The 23,748-nt window shown below is 28.1% G+C and overlaps 1 protein-coding gene across 1 annotated transcript; it reads left to right on the top strand.

Moving 5' to 3' along the window:
* Positions 1 to 18,733: 18,733 nt before the first annotated feature.
* LOC145799330 (uncharacterized) lies at positions 18,734 to 22,574 on the top strand. The gene is made up of 8 exons (XM_082888885.1): positions 18,734 to 19,246; positions 19,336 to 19,476; positions 20,114 to 20,879; positions 21,093 to 21,179; positions 21,278 to 21,581; positions 21,677 to 21,761; positions 22,064 to 22,315; positions 22,431 to 22,574. The coding sequence occupies exons 1-8, from the start codon at positions 18,734 to 18,736 to the stop codon at positions 22,572 to 22,574; spliced, it is 2,292 nt and encodes a 763-aa protein (XP_082745011.1).
* The last annotated feature ends 1,174 nt before the right edge of the window (positions 22,575 to 23,748 follow it).

Here is a 23,748-nt window from a genome sequence, read left to right as displayed (position 1 = left end):
GAATTTTTAAAATATTTTTTTTTTACAATTTTTTTACTTTTTAGGTATATTTATGTTAGGTGTGTCTAAAGAGTAAAAAAAATTGCTTAAAATATTAAAAAAAATCAGTAAAAACAAAAAAACACGAAAAATAAGAATGTAGAATTTTCTGAAAAGTGTTTTCTGAAAAATAAAAACAAGCAAGCTGAATAGTTTTAACTTTATGGGGTCAATTTGTCACGAATGAAGGAGAGACATTGCAAGCCATTGCTCAATCATTCCCAACTTTAATTGCAGTCAGGCTTAAAGTCTCATCATTTCGCGGTAATTATAATCTTACCACATTATACTTAATATTAAAAATATATAAAACATATTTTTTTTAATTTATTTTTTACAGGACAATCATTATCAACAAAACCAACATCAGCTTTTGTGCTCAACCCTAACTTCAAAGCTGCACACCAACTTCACAATTGGTACCATCTAATTCAAATACTTTAATTCAAATAATAATTTCTCACAAACACTAATATCAAAATAAATTGATGTAGGTGCATCCAAAATGAAGAAGTCATTAGAACTTTACCTTCTCCACTTGAAACTCATGTTCGAAACATCACAACTCCAAGTCCTAAAGTAGATAAAATCATTTCCATCAGCAGCATTCCATCTTCTCCAAATGCAGTAAGCTTCATACATATTCTTCTACTCTTTAAGCATCTTAAATATATCATTAGTAACCATTGCTAATCACCTGTTACTAGAAAATGTACTAGGTCAAAGCAACTATGTCCATCACCTCACTTGATCAATCTTTTTGGTACATGAGCTGCAACAATTGCTACAAATCCATAAATGCAAAATATCAAACTCTTTTCGACTGTTTCCACTGTAAAAAAAAAAAAAAGAAGTCATTGCAGAACCGAGGTAACAACAAACGAACCCTACACCTTTTAATATAACTAATGTTTTATATTTAATAAAACTAACATATAATTTACTACAAACAAACAGATTCAAATTCCAAGTTGAACTCAAAGATAATTCAAGTTCAATAATGGCAACAATATTCCAGGATCATGCAGAAAAGTTCTTTTCAATTTCATCTACTGACCTAATGAAGCATACAACACAGGTCAAATAAATCAACATGCTTCATCTTCAAATTCACTATTTTTCTTCCCAATTTTTAAAATATTCTACATATATTATGCAGGATGGAAAAGTTTCAAATGAAGCCCTTTCAAAATTGAATGTGCCAAAATATCACATTATTCAACTAAAGCCTCGCCAATATCAGTTCCGTGGACAAGTAATGCTTCAACATGTCATCACATCAGTGAACAATGATGATGCAGAACCCTCCATCATAACTCTTTCTTCAAAACCACATCGACAATCTGTCCAAATAGAACCCAAGGCAAAGAAAGAACTATTTCCATCAACTGTTGGTACAAATGTTGCTTCTGATATTTCAACTGCTGCTGTTGGTACAAATTTTGCTTCTGATATTTCTGCTGCAACAAGTGTACCCTCTACAAAATCTCTCTAGAAAGAACACTCTACACTATAATATTTTTGTAATAGGTTACTACAATGTGACATAGTTTTTGGTTTGGTATGGCTTAAGTGGTTTGGTTTGTAACATATTTTTGTTGTTGCCTGTTTGGAACTACAATGTGCTAGACACAACTCAATATTACTTTTGGTTTGGTTTGGTTCTTACTGCTTATGAAAGTAAATTATCCAATATTACTTATAATGGATACTAACCCACTTACTACTACAACTCCCATTCTCTTCCTGCATGAATAGCTTGAACTTAATTTTTATAGTATTATTTTGAAAATCAAAAAAATATGATGTGCGTTGATTCTTTTTACAAATCACAAACTTCAAGTTCTTGTTGTATCTCGAAAGCTATTAAACTTTCCACATGTAGACCTCAAAACATGCGAAGTCCTTGTCTTCCTCCCATAGCTGCAGATTTATACAAATAAGTAACATGAATGCAAGATGCCCCTCATTTGTTGTCACATTTAATAGTCCATTGTTAGGTTTTATTCTTGGCAATCCCGTTTGACAAAACTCCTTTCAGTTGTATTTATTTTCGCACTTTTATTTCAGTGAGGCTATGAGTGTTTAAGATGCGAATCCAACCCGAATTGTTCCTTTCAGAGAAGTTTGTGATGCTAATGCTTTCAATATTGCCACTTCGCTGATTATGCCAGGGATCGAGCTGCCCGGTCAGCTCGCGGGGGTCGAGGGGGCAGCGCCCCTTGGCGGGTCCGGGGCAGCGCCACGGCGGGGTCGAGGGGCAGCGCCCCCGAGGCAAAATGCAAAAATGCATTCAAAATTGCCTGTCCGCTCGAGCGGACATACCCGCGCTCGAGCAGAGAATTCCTAGTTCCAGCAGTTTTGGTCGCCTGCAAAAGTACTGAGATGTGTGATTTTGCGCTCGAGCAGGCTTTCTGGCGCTCGAGCGGACCTCTGTTATATTTTGCGCATATTTTGCTGAAGCCGCTCGAGCGGGCTGTTGGGCGCTCGAGCGGAGATCGCGGGACAGATTCTATAAATTCGCGTGTTGGGTCAGATTTTAGGATAACTACTCCAGATCTTCTTTTTGGTTTCTAGGGTTTATATCTGGGGATACTTTGTGAGTTTTTCTTTGATGTTTTATTGAGTATTCAACTCATGGTTTAAAGAGAGTACATCAAAGGTTGTGTTTTGTTCTACAAAAGAGAGAGTTGTTCTTCGGTGGATTCTGAAGAATTCGAGCCTGAACCTTTGGTGGATTCCGGGGTGGCTCATCGTAAAGACAATTCCGAGGTGAAGACGGGTTGGAAGAGGCACATAGAGGTTGGTTCAATTAGGCGTGGATTCGCTAGGTAATTGAGAGTATACCTGTGTAATTCCTTTTAATCTTCTTAGTGGATTGTTTTGTGGCTGTTGCCCGTGGTTTTTTTATCACAGTTGGAGGTGTCCAATTGTAGTTTTTTTCCACGTAAAATCGTTGTGTCTCTTTGTCTTGATTGTTTGATTGGGATTGTTATATTCTGCTTAAAATTGATATATAATCATAAATCAACATCTAGAGAATTTCTAGATTCCATTTCATTTTAACCATCTATGATTCATCCATTCATCCAAAATACCAAATTTATTAACAAAATTATATTATTATCTCTTTTTATTAATGGACATTTTAATAGACATCAGTTAGCATGCTTTGCACGCAATCCCCTCACTAGTGATATATAAATATGTCAACACCACTGGTAGCATTCATTTATATATTGGAATAAATAAATAGATACTGACGACAAGGAGGGAGCAAACTTCAAATTTTTTTTTTTTTGGTCAAATAGACTCTGACGATAAGGAGGGAACAAACTTCAAATTTTTTTTTTGGTCAAATAGACTTCAAATTTTTTAACAAGAGATGGGCTTCAGATTTTATTGGCAAAGAGATAGACTGGCAATTTCAAATATGTTGTGAGATTTCTTTTTTATAATTCATCATTTATTCTATGTTGTGAGATTTCTTTTTTGTTATATATTTCTTTCTCACAATAATCTCTTTCTCAAATTGCTTATTATGTTTATTATTATTATTTTATTAGACAATATTTGATTTTGTTTACACATTTTAATTATAATTAATTAAGTGATATCTTTTGTTTATTCAGTTTGACGAGTAGAAACACTTTTTCTTCTTTTTTTTATTTTATAGTGATACTTATTATTAAATTTATACCGTCGTTTGATTCAATTTAATTTATACCATCGTTTGAAATTAATTTTTTATTTTTTATTTTTTATTTTCAATAGCAAAGGTTTCCTTTATGCTTATCTTTTGACACGGTGCACTTGTTTTATTTAAGGTAAATTACCAATTCACCTATTGAGTTTTACTTAATATACTAATTTTAATTTTTGAAAATTATATCTTACACTTTCAAAATTTTAATAGCATATCAAATAAATCATTTCATTAATTAATCAACAAGTGAATTAAATTTTTGTACTGATTTCAAAAATATATTTTAATTAAAAGTTTTAATAATTCTATTATTGTGCTTGGGAGTAATTAGAATTTTATTTTATTTTCTATCAATTCTATTAAATGACAAATTATAATAATGAGGTATTTGTAATTTTCATAATCAAAGAGGCTTTCAAAATTTTAATCGCATAGAAAATAACCCATTTCATTACAATTTAATTTTTTTAATAATATCCAAAACATATTTCTATTAACAGATATATAGATATAACCAATGTTATTAATCTCGTACCATATCAGCCGGTACTTGTCGATACGTACCGTTTATAAACAAAATGGTACCTACATAATCCAATTCAATTCCGCTTAAATACCAACTAATACCAAACAGTACCAGCTAAAAAACATGAATCCTCTGAGTCTCTCAAACTCTGTTATGTTATGGGTGTATTTGTGTTGTAATTTATAATATTATAAGGATAATTCATATTTTAAATAAATCTTATGAGTGTATTTTTAATTTGCTCACGAACAATCATACAAATAATCACTTTAAAATCACTTTAAAAAAAAAATTGAAAAATTCAAAAAATCTCTCCTTTTGAACTATTAAGCTAATAACAATAAATCAAAATTTCTTAAATAATTTTCAAAATCTCACCACCCAAATTATTTCACTAACCAAACTAAAAGGGGAAATGGGAAATTCCAAAACAAGCTAAGGGCAAAATAGGCAACTAAAGATAATTTCCAAAACACCCAAATTGTTTCACAACGAAGCTACAAGGCAAAATAGCAAATTTCAAAACAAGCTAAGGGTAAAATAGGCAACAAAAGATGAGCCATCGGAACCAAAGCTATTCTTATACATATACCAGGTAGGGAGTCCATGCAAGGCACGAGCAAGTTGCACATATTTTTTTTAATTAAAATTTATTTTTTGTTTTAAGGTAGTGTTTGTTTGATAGAATAAAAATATAGTTAAACAATTAGTTAGTAGAGGTTAAAGAAGAATAATTTGATTTTAATTCAATGACATTTAGCTTTCATTTCAATTAATTAAATATTATTTGAGATTATTATGTTGAAAAAAAAAAATTCATTTTGGAAGTGAATGAAGTAGAAGATTAAACAAATAAAATTGTTCATATTATAGGTTTCGTCAAGTATATCTTTCATAAAACTCTCACGGGAATATATATTTATATATAGAATATGAAAATTAAAGATATATAGGGAAATTTTATGGTATTATATGCTCTGCAACTACAATTTTTGAAGTCTTTAGTCATGGTTTATTGGGGGGTTAGTTACGAAATGTTATAATTGATATATGATACACACTCTTTTAGAGGTGTGTACTATAATATTACTAATATCTATACATTTATTTATAATAAGAATGCAAATATATAAATATGAGAGATGTTACCATGTGCACCTTAAAAAAAGTGCATATGGTATGTCTTTCATAACTTTTTCATAAAATTTTATAACTTAAATTCAAAATGTCATAATTTTTTTACCATTAAAATAGTAACTTTTTTTCATTGAAAAATGTCATAATAAAATCTCAAAGTGTCATAACAAAATCACAAAATATCATAACATTATCATTCTTAACTTTAAAGTGTGCATCATAAATTCATTATTTATAACTTTACTATAAAATGTCATAACATACGTCACAAACAATCATAATATTCATCATAAAAAATCATAACTTTTTTACAATGTGCACCATTTGAAAGAGTGCACATTGTAAATTTCTCTTATAAAAATAGTAATTACAACTTAATTTAATATTTGTTATGATTTCTAATTTTATTTTCTGTTTTTGGATCTACGCAAAACATGACAAGTTTTAATATTAGAGAAACAAGTTCTTAAAAAAATAAAAAATTGCTTGATTTTTAAAAAGTTTTTACAATTTAATGTACAATAATATTGGATGATAAATGTCTACATGTAGAGCTGTTTTTTACATTTTTTTTTTTTTACTATTTTCAATTTTAAGTAGAAATATATAAACAATAAATTAGTTAAATATTTTTCATTAAAATTTTTGGCTTTCAAAACTTTTTTGAAAATTTTCTTCTTTTTTTAAAAACCAATTAGATTCACCTTTATTAGGTAATTAAGAGATAAAGATGACTCAATTAGTGTGTTTTACAAGTTTCATTAATCAAGAGTATCATATAAATAATGTTACATAATATTTTTGAAAAATATTTAATATTTTTTTGCTACAAATTCATCAATATTCAATAAATTCCTTTGTAGGGTGCTGCTGCAATTACAACAGAAAAATTAGAAGTTACAATTTAAAAATAATAAGTTCTAAATTTGATCTTATATTTAACACTGATTTTTTTTTTTTTTTTTTGGTGAAGCAGCTTTTCAATTTAATAAATTTAGCATTTAATTTTTAGTATTTAATTTTCAACCTTCAGCTTTTAATTTTTAATTTTATCAAATAACACCTTACAATTTAAAATATTACAACTTACCTCACACGAACAAGAGATGTGTTATTTTTTAATTTGTTAAAAATTCAATCATGCCAGAGTTAAATGTGAAATTAGGTTTCAGTGGTAATTTTATAAAATATTTATAAATTCACAAAAAGAAATTATAATTTTAATTATTAAAATTAGTAAAATTTAAGAGCTCCTTATGTATTGACTAGTTTAAAAATGCCCGTATTATTATTACATTATGTTTGAGTTTCATATTTTAATAATTTTAAAAAATTAAAATATTATTTTATAATATTGAATAAAATAAATTATTAAATTATGATAGAATTATATAATATTATATGTATTATTTTTAATTTATTATATACTTAATGATGTAGACTCTAATTTTATTATCATATCATTTTGAATGAATTTATGAGTTTTAACATTTTATAGGAATTTCTAACAAAAAATTATGGTGTGTAACTTTTTTTAACAAATAAATATAAAACAAATACTAAAATAATTCTTCCATCTAAAAAAACTACTAAGATGATTAACTGAACTAATAAAGAAACAGAAGAAAATACATATATGTACAAATGACTAATTTTATTAATACATAAATCATACTCGCATAATCTTATTAGTAAGTAAATAATTAAGTAAATTAAAAAAAATTAATGATGTGAAAAATATTTTTCAGTTAACCATTTTGTTAATAAATAAATCATTAAGTCAATTAACAATTTTTAATAATATGATAAATATTTTTCAATAAATAATTTTTGATAATTTATTATTACATAGGATAATAGTTCTTTTCCCTGAGTATTGTGTTAAATTAAAATTTATAGTAAACGTTAGTGTAATTTTTAATATTATAGGACCGATTCATATTTTAAGAAACTTTATGATGTACTTGTAATTTGTTAAAAAATAAAATATTTATATTTCATAATTGATCAAGAATTTTTACGTAATTACAAAAAAACCTGTTGCATAATTGACCAAAACTATTTGCGCAATTACGAAAAAACCTTCACTCAACATATATGCCACCCTTAATAAATTATTCAAAATAAAAAGACAAAATTGGAAAGAGAAGACGAACCTCAAGCAGCTAAGCGGCACGAGCCATGAAGGTTTGTATTTTGATAATTTTTAAAAAATTAAAATATTATTCAATGAAATTGAATAGAATAAATCATTAGATATATAATAGAATTATGTGGTATGATATGTATCATTTTTTGATTTATTATACAATTAATGACATATAGTCCAATTTTATTACCATATCATTTTTAATGAATTTATGAGTCTTTAACATTTCTTTCGAATTTATAATAATAAAAAAAAGTTATGGTGTGTAATTTTTCTCAACAGATAAACATAAAACAATTACTAAAATAATTCTCTTATTTTAAAAAACCTACTCAAATAATGCACTGAACTAATAAAAAAGCAAAAGAAAATACATCTATATATATACACAAATAACTAATTTTATTAATACATAAATCATAGTCACATAACGAATGACTAATTTTATTAATAAATAAATCATTAAGTAAATTAACAATTTATAATGATATGAAAAATATTTTTCAGTTAACCATTTTGTAAATAAATAAATTATTAAATCAATTAATAATTTTTAATGATAAGAGAAATAATATTCAATAAACAGTTTTGATAATTTATTATTACATGAGAGAATTGGTTTTTTATTTTCCTGAGTATTGTGTTAAATTAAAATTTATACCAAATGATAGTTGTGATTTCTAATATTATAGGACCAATTTTTATTCTAAACAAATCTTATGAGTGTATTTGTAATTTGTTAAAAAATAAAAGATTTATGTTTCATAATTAACCAAGAATGTTCGCGTAATTACGAAAAAATATGTTTCATGATTGACCAAGAATATTCTCTTAATTACAAAAAAACTTATTATATAATTGACTAAGAATGTTTGCGTAATTACAAAAAAACCTTCACTCAACATATAGGCTATTATTAGTAAATTATTCAAAATGAAAGGACAAAATTGAAAAGAAAAGTCGAACTTCAAACAGCTAAACGGTTCTTATATATATAGATATAAATATAGATATATATATATATCTGATTTGTTTGTCACGTGCTAAAACAACACATATTATTTTGAAAAATGCTTGGGAGCACTAATTAGTGCTCCCACTAATTAGGTGGCAGTGGGTCCCGTCATTAATGATGTGATGTTTTGGTCTTGGAGTTGTATTTTTATTTTATTTTTTTTATTTTTTTAATACATTAGTGCTATTAGTGGTGATATTTTTAGTGGGATGAATCATTGTTGTATTATTTTAGCACATTATCTTATCTTATTTGGATCATAATCATTTTATTTGAATTACACTATTTTTCTACCACATTATTTTAATTTCAATTTATATTTCATATATTTCGTAAAAAATTTGAATAACTCATATATATATATTCACTTGTTGCCTTGAAAAAGAATTGAAAAGATCGACTCTGACAACAATAAAAATTACAAAAGACTCTTATCAACTTGGCTAGTTTTATTTTTTTGAAACACTACTGGTGCGTTTGTTTGGACGGACTGAATAAGAGAGAATTGTAATTCATCAGACTATTAGTCTTGGGATACATTATCCCGGGACTATTTGATTGGACTAAATTTGTATCCTATGTTTGTTTAGTCATGAGATTAGATGTCTAGATTAGATTATTTTTAGTTATCCAATGTTTGTTTGGATTATTATGGAGAAGGATAAATGCTCAAATGACTATTTTATCATTTTCAATTATTTACTAAGTAATAGTAATATTAAACATAGCTTTAATATTTTAATTATTTTTAGCTAGATTAAATAAAAATTTATTTTATTTTATTTTTTGCACAATATTTTAATTATTTTAATTTATTATTTTCATTAAATTAAATTTATAATTTATAATTTATATTTTTTATTTAATATATAATTTTAAATTAACGACAATAAAAAATAAATTTATTTAATATATAAATTAAATTTTCAACAACACTACAAAAATTTAATTTATAAGGCCATAATTTACAATTTATTATTTTTAAATAAATTCAATTTATAATTTATATTTTTTATTTAATATATAATTTTAAATTAACAACACTAAAAAAATAATTTAATTTAATATGTAAATTTGATTTTTTAACAACACTAAAAAAAATTAATTTATAAGGCCATAATTTATAATTTATTATTTTTAATTAAATTTAATTTATAATTTATAATTAAATTTTTTTATTTAATATATAATTTTAAATTAACAACACTAAAAAAATAATTTATAAACGTTCAAAAGACTATTTTATCATTTTTTAATTGTTTGCTAAGTAATAGCATGGAAGGTAAAATGGACATTTCACAAAATAATTCCATAGGATACAAATCTCATGGCTTCTATCCCACCCTCCCCCATGCGATAGGATAGTCTCAAATTTGTGGGACTAATAATCCGAGTGAACTAATAGTCCAGAGCAAAAAGTTTCAAACAAACAATGGACTATTAGTTCGGTGGGACTAATAGTCCAATCTCATACCCTTATCCCTCAAAACAAACATGCACTACAAAGACAAGACTCTTACCAACTTGTTTGGTTTTATTTTTTCAAAAGCAATATTAGAGAAATAAAAAATTCATAAAATTTATTTTAAAAAAATCAATAGTTTACAGTGTGGTTTACATCTTATTAATTTTAAACTTACCTACCGCATATACACTCATTTTTTAACGTAAATTTTTATCATCCATAACATTTTTATAGTATACGTAATAATTTATTATTTTTCTAAAATTATTTTCAAATTGAATAAGAATAACTTTCCTTTTACCCATTTCTTTTCCATTCAGATACTTTTATTTTGTGAGAATTTTATTTTTTTACTTATTTAATTGTATATGCCTCGCCACTTACGTAGAGTATCTGCAGTAGGCTAGCTATATTAGTTTTGGGACTATACCTGATCCAAAAGAACCCTCGCATAAGGCTATCTACAACAAAATAAATTTTGACATTGGTACAGTACATCAATCACAAGTTATATTTATTCGAGAGAAAATTTTACCAAGTGATCGACTACCGATTATCCACACAATAAATGGGGAAAGTAGGCAATTTTACCAAGTTATCAACCACCCAGTCATCCACTCAATTGACCACCCAATATTTGAAAATTGGACAATTTTCACCAAATGGTCAATCACCCAATAAACATGAATATTTTTCAAAATTAAATTTTATAATACAGAGTGTAATAAAGTGTGTACATAAAAAAAAATACTAATTAAAATATAAAAATAAATTTTAAGTTGTAATTTAACTCAAATTTATTGAGTCAGATGCAGATGCTCTCGTACTATTATCTGTAGCAAGTTCTTTTCACTGGAACATGCGCACATGTTCAGATTCTCTTTTTGATAGTTGAATTTGTTTTTTTAAAAATTTGAAAAATTAATTTAATAAAAAAATTATAAGAAAAAATACAAGATTTTAATTTTATAATAAAATAAATCTTAAATTTTTAATTTTATTGATTTAAATCATAATCTTTTAATTTATTTTTAATCTACATTACTTATTTAATTTCGTTAAGTAAAATTGAAGAAAACATAATATTTTAGTTATTATACTCAATATAGTTGTATGAAAAATGTCTAATATTTTCTTTTCTATTAAATTTAATGACTAGAATATCATTTTTTATTAATTTTATTTAACAAAAACAGGTAATAGTTTAACTTGAAAACAAGTTAAAAGATTAAGGTTTAAAGTGATAAAATTAAAATTTCAGAATTTATTTTTTTACAATATTGAAATCTTGGAAGCTTTAATTTTTTTTTACTTTTCATAAGAGTTTTAAACTTTTTACTAGTAGTTTTTATTTATTTATTTATTTATTTATTGACTATAACAGTATGTTGCCAAATGCACCCTTAAGCTACCTCACTCTCTAAAACATTTAGTGGAAATTACAAATACATTTTTTGTGGTTTGTTTAAAATATAGAGTGCCCACTATGGTGCTGAAAATTACAAATATCTTATAGTCAGAATTTCTTATTTAACAAAATTAATAGAAAAAATAAAATTCATAATTTATGTTCTATACAATAATAAAATTATTTAAATTGTTATTTGAAATGTATTTCTGACATTATTAAAAATTATTAATTGAGTTGAAGATTTATTAATAAAATGGCTCATCTGTTATACAATTAGTAATTGGAATACGTGGGATATAATTTTTAAAACCAAATAAGGCAATCTATATTTTAAGTAAATTTCAAATGGTGTATTTATAGTTTATTAAAAAATTTAATTCCACCTCTTTTATTAAGAATATACTGATAATCATATACCACAAATAAGAGTTTTAAGAATCAAATTCTTTTGTCTCTAAAGTAAAAAAAATATTTTAAAAAAATATTTAGGAACCAATTCTTATTGTCATGGATAGTAGCTAAACGATAATTCTGAAGAAAAAAAAAAATTCAAAAGATTTTTAGCAACAAAATAATTTGGTTCTTAAAAGTTTATTTTTTAAGGCTAAAATTCTAGTCTAAAAAAGAGTAATAAATCATTACTAAGGCCTTGTCTGGCAAGTGGCTTTTTGAGCTAAAAAGCTAAAAAGTCATTAAAAAAAAATCAAAAAGCCAATAACCTATATCAAAAAGTCAAAAATTCTTTTTTCTCTCTATTTTTTGCACATCTTTTCATAAAAGACTAAAAATTCATCCCAAACATACTAGTTTTTTTACATCATATTTTAGCCAAAAATTTAAAAAATTACTAAAAAAACATGTTCCCGAACGAGGCCTAAATGTCTAATTTTGTTACTAAAAATATAATAATGATATTTTTTGAAACAAAAATATTTTGTCTATAAAAAATAATCACTGTATTTGGTTTCAATTTTTTGAATTTGATTTTATAAAAATTGAGTTCTTTATTTTTCATGTTTTTTTGTTTTTAGTGAATATTTTTAAAAATTAAAGTAATTTTTTTATTTTAGATACATCTTACTTAGATGTATCTAAAAAATAAATATTTATAAAAAAATATTTTAAAAATTCAATAAATACACAAAAATATGAAAATTCAGAGTACGAAAAATATACTAAATTTTCATATATTTTTGGTATTTTTTGGTGTTTAGTGATTTTTTTAAAAAAAAAATCATAAATATTATAAATTTTAAATGTATTTATATTAGGTGTATTTTTCAAAATTAGCCGACCACTCAAGTGATCAACCACCCAGTCATCTACTCAATTGACCACCCAATATTTGAAAATTGGGCAATTTTCACCAAATGGTCAATCACCCAATAAACATGAATATTTTTCAAAATTAAATTTTATAATAAAGAGTGTAATAAAGTGTGTACATAAAAAAAATACTAATTAAAATATAAAAATAAATTTTAAGTTGTAATTTAACTCAAATTTATTGAGTCAGATGCAGATGCTCTCGTACTATTATCTGTAGCAAGTTCTTTTCACTGGAACATGCGCACATGTTCAGATTCTCTTTTTGATAGTTGAATTTGTTTTTTTAAAAATTTGAAAAATTAATTTAATAAAAAAATTATAAGAAAAAAATACAAGATTTTAATTTTATAATAAAATAAATCTTAAATTTTTAATTTTATTAATTTAAATCATAATCTTTTAATTTATTTTTAATCTACATTACTTATTTAATTTCGTTAAGTAAAATTGAAGAAAACATAACATTTTAGTTATTATCCTCAATATAGTTGTATGAAAAATGTCTAATATTTTCTTTTCTATTAAATTTAATGACTAGAATATCATTTTTTATTAATTTATTTAACAAAAACAGGTAATAGTTTAACTTGAAAACAAGTTAAAAGATTAAGGTTTAAATCGATAAAATTAAAATTTCAGAATTTATTTTTTTTTAATATTGAAATCTTGGAAGATTTAATTTCTTTAGACTTTTCATATGAGTTTTAAACTTTTTACTAGTAGTTTTTATTTATGTATTTATTTATTGACTATAACAGTATGTTGCCAAATGCACCCTTAAGCTACCTCACTCTCTAAAACATTTAGTGGAAATTACAAATACATTTTTTGAGGTTTGTTTAAAATATAGAGTGCCCACTATGGTGCTGAAAATTACAAATATCTTATAGTCAGAATTTCTTATTTAACAAAATTAATAGAAAAAATAAAATTCATAATTTATGTTCTATACAATAATAAAATTATTTAAATTGTTATTTGAAATGTATTTCTGACATTATTAAAAATTATTAATTGAGTTGAAGATTTATTAATAAAATGGCTCATCTGTAATACAATTAGTAATTGGAATACGTGGGATATAATTTTTAAAACCAAATAAGGCAATCTATATTTTAAGTAAATTTCAAATGGTGTATTTATAGTTTATTAAAAAATTTAATTCCACCTCTTTTATTAAGAATATACTGATAATCATATACCACAAATACGAGTTTTAAGAATCAAATTCTTTTGTCTCTAAAGTAAAAAAAATATTTTAAAAAAATATTTAGGAACCAATTCTTATTGTCATGGATAGTAGCTAAACGATAATTCTGAAGAAAAAAAAAATTCAAAAGATTTTTAGCAACAAAATAATTTGGTTCTTAAAAGTTTATTTTTTAAGGCTAAAATTCTAGTCTAAAAAAGAGTAATAAATCATTACTAAGGCCTCGTCTGGCAAGTGGCTTTTTGAGTTAAAAAGTTAAAAAGTCATTAAAAAAAATCAAAAAGTCAATAGCCTATATCAAAAAGTCAAAAATTTTCTTTTTCTCTCTATTTTTTGCACATCTTTTCGTAAAAGATTAAAAATTCATCCCAAACATACTAATTTTTTTACATCATATTTTAGCCAAAAATTTAAAAACTTACTAAAAAAACATGTTCCCAAACGAGGCCTCAATGTCTAATTTTGTTACTAAAAATATAATAATGATATTTTTTGAAACAAAAATATTTTGTCTATAAAAAATAATCACTGTATTTGGTTTTAATTTTTTGAATTTGATTTTATAAAAATTGAGTTCTTTATTTTTCATATTTTTTTGTTTTTAGTGAATATTTTTAAAAATTAAAGCGTTTTTTTTATTTTAGATACATCTTACTTAGATGTATCTAAAAAATAAATATTTATAAAAAATATTTTAAAAAATCAATAAATACATAAAAATATGAAAATTCAGAGTACGAAAAATATACTAAATTTTCATTTTTTTGTATATTTTGGTATTTAGTGATTTTTTTAAAAAAAAATCATAAATATTATATCTTTTAAGTGTATTTATGTTTGGTGTATTTTTCAAAATTAGCTGACCACCCAAGTGATCAATCACCCAGTCATCCACTCAGTTGACCACCAAATATTTGAAAATTGGACAATTTTCGCCAAATGGTCAATCACCCAATAAACATGAATATTTTTCAAACTTAAATTTTATAATAAAGAGTGTAATGAAGTGTGTACATAAAAAAAAAAAAAAATACTAATTAAAATATAAAAATAAATTTTAAGTTGTAATTTAACTCAAAGATTGACTCTGACTACTCAATAAAAACTAGTACAAAACTCCTACCAACTTGTCTGGAGATTTCTCCGAAGGAAAAAGAAAGTTGTAATTTAACTCAAAGATTGACTCTGACTACTCAATAAAAACTACAACAATGATTCATCTTATTAAAAACATCACTATTAATAGTGCTAATGCATTAAAAAAGTAAAAAAAAAAAAAAAACAACTTCAAGACCAAAACATCACATCATTAAAGACAAGATCCACTACCACCTAATTAGTGGGAGTACTATTAGTGCTCCCAAGCATTTTTCTAAAAACTAGTACAAAACTCCTCCCAACTTGTCTGGAGATTTTTCCGAAGGAAAAAGAAAGTTGTAATTTAACTCAAAGATTGACTCTGACTACTCAATAAAAACTAGTACAAAACTCCTGCCAACTTGTCTGGAGATTTTTCCGAAGGAAAAAGATTGACACTTTTAATGGTTGAGTTCTAGAAGAGTTTTTTTTTTTTTAGATAAATCCTCCTAACTCTCCCGCAAGTTTAAGGCAGCGCCCCTTACAGAGATTATCAGGGTGTCTTATTAGCCGTTCGGAACGAGGAGACTATAACTTGAGAACTTGCCCCGACCTACAAAGACAAGCTCCGCTTAAGTCGGGATTTGCACAGCAGGAGAGTATTGAACCCACACCAACTGCTGATTAGACAACTTGAGGTCTAACCTCCTAACCAACTGTGCTTCGCTCAGGAGATTGGCCCAGCGAGGAGACTATAACTTAAGAACTTGCTCCGACTTCTCAAGATAAACTCTGCTTAAGTCAGGACTTACACAGCGAGGGAATATTAAACCCACACCAAGTGCTAATTAGACAACTTGAGATCTAACCTCCTAACAAACTGTATTTCGCCTAAGAAATTGGCCCAAAGAAAAAGGAATTAAACTCATAATCTTAAAATTTAAACCCCAAGACTTAATCACAATACCATCCACCCTTAGGTTAGGTTAGCTCTAGAAGAGTTTTAATGGGTGAATTTGTTGGTATCTTGAAAAAGGATTAAAAGATTGACTCTGACAACTCAATAAAAACTAGTACAAATCTCCTACCAACCTGTCTGGAGATTTTTCTCAAGGAAAAAGATTGACACTTTTAATGGTTGAGCCCTAGAAGAGTTTTAATGGGTGGAGTCTATTTTAGGATGTGATATTTTTTGTTAGTTTTTTTTTTATATTTTTTTTATTTTACAATATTATTAGAGCTGGTATCATTTTCCTTTTCCAAAACAGAAACTAGAAAAGACTCTTACCGATACTCTTATCAATTTGTCTGGTTTTATTTTTTCAAAATGAAAATTACAAAGACTCTTACGTATACCCTTACCAATTTGTCTGATTTTATTTTTTCAAAACGAAAATTACAAAGACTCTTACCAACTTATCTGATTTTATCATACAAAAAATTCATAAAATTAATCCAAAATGAAAATATTAGAAAAAATTAATAATTTAAAATGTGACTCACATCTCACTAACTTTAAATTGGAGATTTTTTTTTAAGGTCCCTAATAATAACAATTTAGAGGATAAAGGACACACAAAAAGATAGTGATGCCTCACGTCCCTGAAACAACTTGGCGCGCGTTTTTAATTATTTTGTGGACCAAAATACCCTCGCCAAAATCAACACAGAACCAAACTCATTCCGACGTCTCAGTTACATTCCAAACATCCAGCATCTTCACGAACAGGAGAACAGCAGAATTAGGGTTTCAACATCATCTGCACCATCGACATTACAGCTTCGTAATCTTCTCCAAAAATCATTCCCATTCCTTCCTCACAAATTTCTCTGACCTAGGTTAAAGCTTCGTTTTCACTGCTCATCATCATCTCAGTCCATCTTCGTCACGTCGCATCTTTATCGCGGGCCATATCAGCTCATCATTCAAGTTTCATCCTAACTCTGGTCAGTTTTTCTACAATACAACTAGATTTTCTCTGGAAACACAGTTAATAGCATTTTATAATAACCTTTCATAAATTAGGGTTTCAATTTCGTAATAAAAAGCTACCTGAATTTGAAAAAATTTATTTCTGTGTATTTTGAACTTATTCTTCAACATGTTTGTGTGATTTTATCTGTAAATTTCTCTGGCATTTGAATTTCTCTGATTTTTTATTAATGTAATTTTCTTCTTTCAATTTTCTCTGGCATGTTTATTTTCACAACAATTTTTTGTGTTTTTATCTTATTCTTGAACATGTTTCTGTAATTCTGTCTATAAATTTTCCTGCTCCGTAAATTTCTCTGTAATATGTATTTTTAATTGCAATGTCTATCTTAATCTAGAATGTCTATTGCTTTCTTGCCTCTGTCTTAAGTTTCTCTGGTATTTATAATTTTCTCTGACCACATCACATCACTTTCCTCCCTTGTGTCTTTGTCATTTTAAATTTTCTCTGGAATTTTAATATTGTGGACTGGAATGAATGTTTCTTCTTGGAATTTTCTTTGCCATATGTACTTTGAGAAAAAGTTATTTCTCTGAATTTTGATCTTATTCTTGAACATGTTTCTGTCATTTTGTCTCTGAATTTCTCTGCTTTGTAAATTTCTCTCGAATATGTATCCTTCTCTGCAATGTCAATTACACTCTTGCCCCTGTCTAACTTTCTCTGGTATTTATAATTTTCTCTGACCACATCGCACCACTTTCCTCCATTGAGTGTCTCTATCATGGTTAATTTTCTCTGCTTGTGTATGTAAATTTTTCTTGCATTTTAATATTATGAATTGAAATTTTCTCTGGAATGGAAATTTCCTCAAGAATGTGTAATTTTCTCAAGAATGTGCATTTTTCTCTGGTATGTTTATTTTGTTCAATTCTTGATTTCAATATGGTGTACTTCTCAGTGCCATTTTTACATTACTTTGTTTATTTTATCTTTGCTAATTGTGGAATGCAAATTTTCTTTCACTTGCCATGTTTACTTTTTTCTATCATTCATTTTCTCTGGTATGTTTACTTCTATCTGTAATTTAAACAATTATTGAAAATTTCTCTCCCATGTTTATGATGCTGTGTTGATTTTCTCTGACATGTCAAATTTTCTGTAATTTTTCCTTATCTCTAATTTTCTCTGGCATCTCCAATTTTCTCCCTTATCTGTAATTTTCTCTGACATGTCCATTTTTCTCTGGGATTTAATGTTGACATCTCTATGCTTTAATCATTGTCTAGAAATGGCAAAACGTAAAGGCAGCGAAACACCGGAAACACCAAGCAAAAAACAGAAACTGTCTCAGTCTTCTTATGGACTAGGATCAAAAACCAGCAGCAAAACACTAGAAACACCAAGGAAGAAAGAACAACTCTCTCAGTCCTCTTATCATCTAAGATCAAAAACCAGCACTAAAACACCACAAACTCCTTCCCAAAACACACAAGTCCAAGCTGATGAAGCAACTAGGATCCAGATGAGTACCCCAACTTCAAAAGACTCAAGCTCAAGGGGGAAAAAACCTGTTAAACTCCACAGAAAGAGAGCTCACTACAGCATTCAATTCCGATCCAACCTCTCATATGTCGTCTCCTTCTTTCAAACACTTAAATTCAGTTCAAAACATCTTCTAGAGCTTCAAAAGACCCCATTCTGGTATTTGATCCAAGCTCTAACCACTGGAAGGATGGATCCAAAGAAATCTAGGAAATCCAATGATGATGTAGTTGCCATAATCCAATGTTACAATGAAAAAACAAAAGCATTCACAGTTGGGAAGAAGAACCTGACCTTTACAACAAATGACATGACCTTGATTTTTGGTTTGGAAGGAGGTAAAGGAGCCATGTCATTAAGATACTCTAAAAAGCCAAAATCTGCATTCCTCAGGAGAAGATTCCAAAAGGACACAAGGCTCACTGGTCCTGTTCTTAAAAATGCCTTGGTCAAAGCAATGAAAGGCAAGCAACCAACTGACTTCAAAGATGTAGCAATCATTGTTACATTGTACTTGTGTCTCACCCTATTTTTTGCAACAAGTGGGAATTCAATAGGTTGGGTTTTTATAAAGTATGTGGAACCTCTTGAATCAATGAAACAGTATGATTGGCCAGAAGCAATCACATCAACATTGATTGATTCTATCATGGCATTGCACAGAACTCCAGAAAAAGTTACGGGGTGTGTCATTGCATTGCTGGTAAGTATAATATCCATTCAAATTTACAATTATCATACTTACAAATTTGTGCATTTACAAAATTTTATTTACTTTCATTTTCATCACAGTATTGGCTATGTGAACATGCAACTATCATTGACTCAGAAGACAGTAACACAACAGACTTCCCAAGATGTGCCAAGTGGAACCTTCAAACCTTGACGAAACAGCTGCAGAAGGCACCAGTCCACTCTCTTGCACCTCGACAGGTTAGATTCCTATTGCTACCGAAATCTCAGTGAAATTTCAAAATTTCTCTGACCACTGCTTTGTTTCCCTCCTTGTGCATTGATTGATTAAGATTAATTTTCTCTGAAATATCAATTTCTGTTTTCTTCTTTGTTAACCACTGGTCTATTTCTGCCATTGTAATCAATTTTCTCTGCCATCCAAATTTCTCTGACCACAATTGTAACACATTAACTTATATGCCCTGATTCATTTTCTCTAATATCTGAATTATGTTCTTTGTTACATAATTTTCTCTGGCCCATCAAATTTTATCTCCTTGTGTGTAATTTTCTCTGCCCATAACTTGTGTGCCTTGCATCTTTGATAAACACTGTTTATTTCTACCCTTCTAATGAATTTTCACTGGAATTCAAATTTCTCTGACACAAATATAGTAAAACATTAACTTATAAACACTGTTTATTTCACTGTTTCATAATTTTCTCTTCCCCATAAAATTAACTCCATGTCTCTAATTTTCTCTGGCCCAATATAATTTTCTCTGAAGTTTGTTTCCAATTAGTATCATTTAGATGAATTTTATTTTTCTTATTTGAATTTTTTCTCTCAGTGAATTTTGTAACATTTCTCTAATAAAAGAGTCTCCTGTTACAGATTGATAACAAGCAGCTAGTCAAAAACCCATCTGAGGAGTTCTGTCTTGGCAAAAAGACGAAGAAAGAATTAAAAAAGGCAATTGTCATATTCAAGGAGACATTACAAGATCCATCTGAAGATGGAGGGAATGAACAAAAAGAAAGCAACACAGAAGAATACGAAGCCAGCAATGGACAAGAACATCAAGCAAGCAGCACAGAAGAAGAAACCACCAAAGAAAGTGAAGAAATAGAACCAGAAGACAAAGAACTAAATGAACAGAAAGAAGAAGACAGTGAACAAGAAGATGAAGATGAAGATGAACAAGAAGAAGAGAACAAGGATGAAAGTGATGAAGAAGAAAATAATGAGCCGATGGACCAACAACATGATGGCATTTGTGGCTCAACAATGCATCAGCCTGAAGAATTTGAGGAATCAAAGGATGCCCAAATTGCTGATCTACGTCAAAGACTGAAGGCACTGTCTCAATCTAAAAAAGAAGAAGACAGAAATTGGATGGAATTACTTGCTGAAAAGGATATTTCAATAAGAATCCTGACATCACATAACTCAGAACTTCAAGAAAAAGAAAGCACAATCCGAATGAAACTAAGGATGTTGGAGGTTGAAAAAGCAGACGATGCAAAAACAATTCAACAGTTGAGGTGTTCAAATTCAAAGCTTGAAACTGAAAATGCCAAATTGCATGAACAAGTTCAAGAACTATCTGTCCAACTAGCAACACAACCATACCGAACACCAACACAACTTCAACCACAAGGTCAGTGAAAATCTTGAGCCACAAAAAGTTATGTCCTTGTGCCATCATAACTCAGAGAAATTTCTATTTATTATAATTTTCTCTGTCATTGGTAATTTTCTCTGGAAGTTATATCTCTCTCAACACATTAGTTATATTTCTACTGCTCATTTCATTTCTCTGTATATTTTCTTATTCCATTTTTGGGGCTTGTTTGATTTTCACTGTGTATAGTTGGAATGCAACTGGAACAACAACCAACAACCCAACAAGAGCAAATGCCACACAAACAACAACCGAAACAAAAGAAGAAACTCTATGGTAACTGCAAAATATTGAATTAAATAAATTTACATATTGAAATATCATCTGTTGCTTCAGAGAAATTTCACTTTTCCTAATATTTTCACTGCCTACAGTCAAAAAAGATCCAACCTCAATGATAAAAAATTTAAAGGCAAAAGAAAGGAAGGAAAAGCAGCATGATCCAGAATTCCAATATCCGAAAGTTGCGAAAGTGACTAGAGCTTCAAAACAAGCTGTAAAACAAGTTGAGCAAAGCACGAAGGACAAAGAAGTGCTTGATGCTGATGCATACGTCTTGCCTCAACCTATAAACATCACAAAATCTTGGGTCTTTCCACAAACTCTTCCCATTTCAAGATTGATAAAAGATCATATAAAAGACATCTTGCAGCACATATCAAATGTGTCTGGGCTTGAGTAAGTACAACAAACAAAATAGAACATAACAAACAACAAATTACAAACTTATGTTGCATTAACAACAATTCAATCCCTTCTTTGTCATCTTGTAGAGCTTTAATTTGGACAAGTGAGTTGAATATCATTACCTTTGAAGACATTGGAAACCTCATAAAGCAAAAAGAAATTGCCAACAATGTAAGTCTTTCCCTTTCATCAACATTTCTCTGCAATGTTCCATCAGCCTTTATAAAACAATATTACAAATATAAATCATATTTTTCAGGTCATTGATGGCTATGGAGAGATCCTTTTGGCTAACCAAATGAGAGAGAAACAACAACCAACCTCATTTTTTTTTCACATCCATGTGCTTAGTATGCTACTACTATTTTATTTGATTTTCTCTGGAATTTACTTTCTACTTTCTCTTCTTAATACACTTCTTGAAGTCAGTTGTGTCACTAACAAAACCATTTTTTGATTTTCTCTGAGCACAGAATTTCATCAACATGACAGAAAATCAAAGTTTTCGAGTGTCCTTATTTGACAAGCATATTGAAACAGCATGGAGGAACTATAGGTTCCTCCATTTCCCAATAAATACTGGAGGTAATGAGAAGTCCACACATGGAAATCACTGGACCTTGCTTGTCCTGGACAAACAAGACAATTTATGGAGGTTCTACAACTCACTGAGGCCAAGGAGGGATGATGCAGAAGACAAATATGTCAAAGATGCAAAACAATTGGTAACGAGTGCAAATTTCTCTGATCCATCATCATCTTTATGTGATGATAATTTTCATAGAATCCCATTGACTTGTCCGTAAATTTCTCTGTTATATAAAAATTATTTTTTTGCAGCAAGATTACGTGGAGAATTTTTTGAAAGCTTGTCTTGAAAGAGACGCTCAATCACAACCCTCTTTCAAATTAATTAACTCACAAAACACAAGTTATGACTTTGAGTATGTCAACAATGCTCCACAACAAGAAAGCGATTCGTAAGTTTCATACATCTATAAATAAGATAATTTCAGTTGCATGTTTCTTAAAACTAACCATACCTATAATTTGTATGCAGTCTAGATTGTGGCCTCTTTGTTTGCTATATAATGAAACAATATAGCAAGCATGAACCTATCAGCTCCAAATTGTCCACACAAGAGATAAGGTTGATGAGGGCAGAACTCATAGAGAGATTTGTGACTGAAGTTGGCCGGTCATGGACTGAACCAATTGAAATACCCCCAGAAGAACCACAAATGTAATAGTGAAACTAGTGAAAGGAAGACAATGCACATATCCACACAGAGAAAATTGTCTCACATATATGTATATATCCTTTCTTGTTGATACATTGAAGGAATGATGATCCTTGACGTATATGTATATATCCTTTCTTGACTAAGCTAAATTTCATTTTTTTTTAATTGTTATTCACAGAGAAAATTGTCTGCAGAAATTTCTCTGGTATAAACTACCAGAAATTCACAGAGAAATTTAACTTGTATCGTCCCAAGGGGATGCCTATATGATCATGTAATCTGTAAAACTTTGTGTTGGTACAAAACAATCATCAAACTCAACAAAACACAAAGCACACAGTAATTTTATCTGCCACTGGAAAATTTCATTGCATGAATTTCAAATTTCAGAACACAATGCCCATATAGTTTTCTCTGATGGTGAAAAATTTCTCTGGATGAAAATTTCTCTGGCTTTGACACAAATTTCTGAGTTCAAGTGAGTCCAGAGAAATTCTTCCCTGGTCTAGAGAAATTCTCAACTCAGAGAAATTCCAAAAGAGCTTGATTTTGTTTCTTGGTTGTACAATAATTTTTTGAATGCTCTGTCTGCTGTGCACATTTCTTGAAATGACTGATATGAAGCTACCAGAAATTTACAGATAAATTTAACTCATATCTCACCAAAGAAGGTGCCTATATGATCATTCAATCTCTAATGCACTGTGTTAGTACAAAACAATTATCAAATTGAAAAAACACAATCCACACAGTACTTTAGTCTGCCATTGTCAAATTTATGTGAATGAATATGAAGCTTCAAAACACAACACACAGAATTTTCTCTGCCATAGGAAAATTTCTCTGGATGAATTTGACAGGTACTACAAACCCACTGCCTATAGTATATATCAACAAACACACTTTAACTGATA

Source organism: Camellia sinensis, chromosome 9, assembly GCF_055761805.1.
Source record: "Camellia sinensis isolate YWXY chromosome 9, ASM5576180v1, whole genome shotgun sequence".
NCBI lineage: Eukaryota > Viridiplantae > Streptophyta > Magnoliopsida > Ericales > Theaceae > Camellia > Camellia sinensis.
Note: the sequence above shows the minus strand (reverse complement) of the source record. Positions and strands in the feature narration are given on the sequence as shown.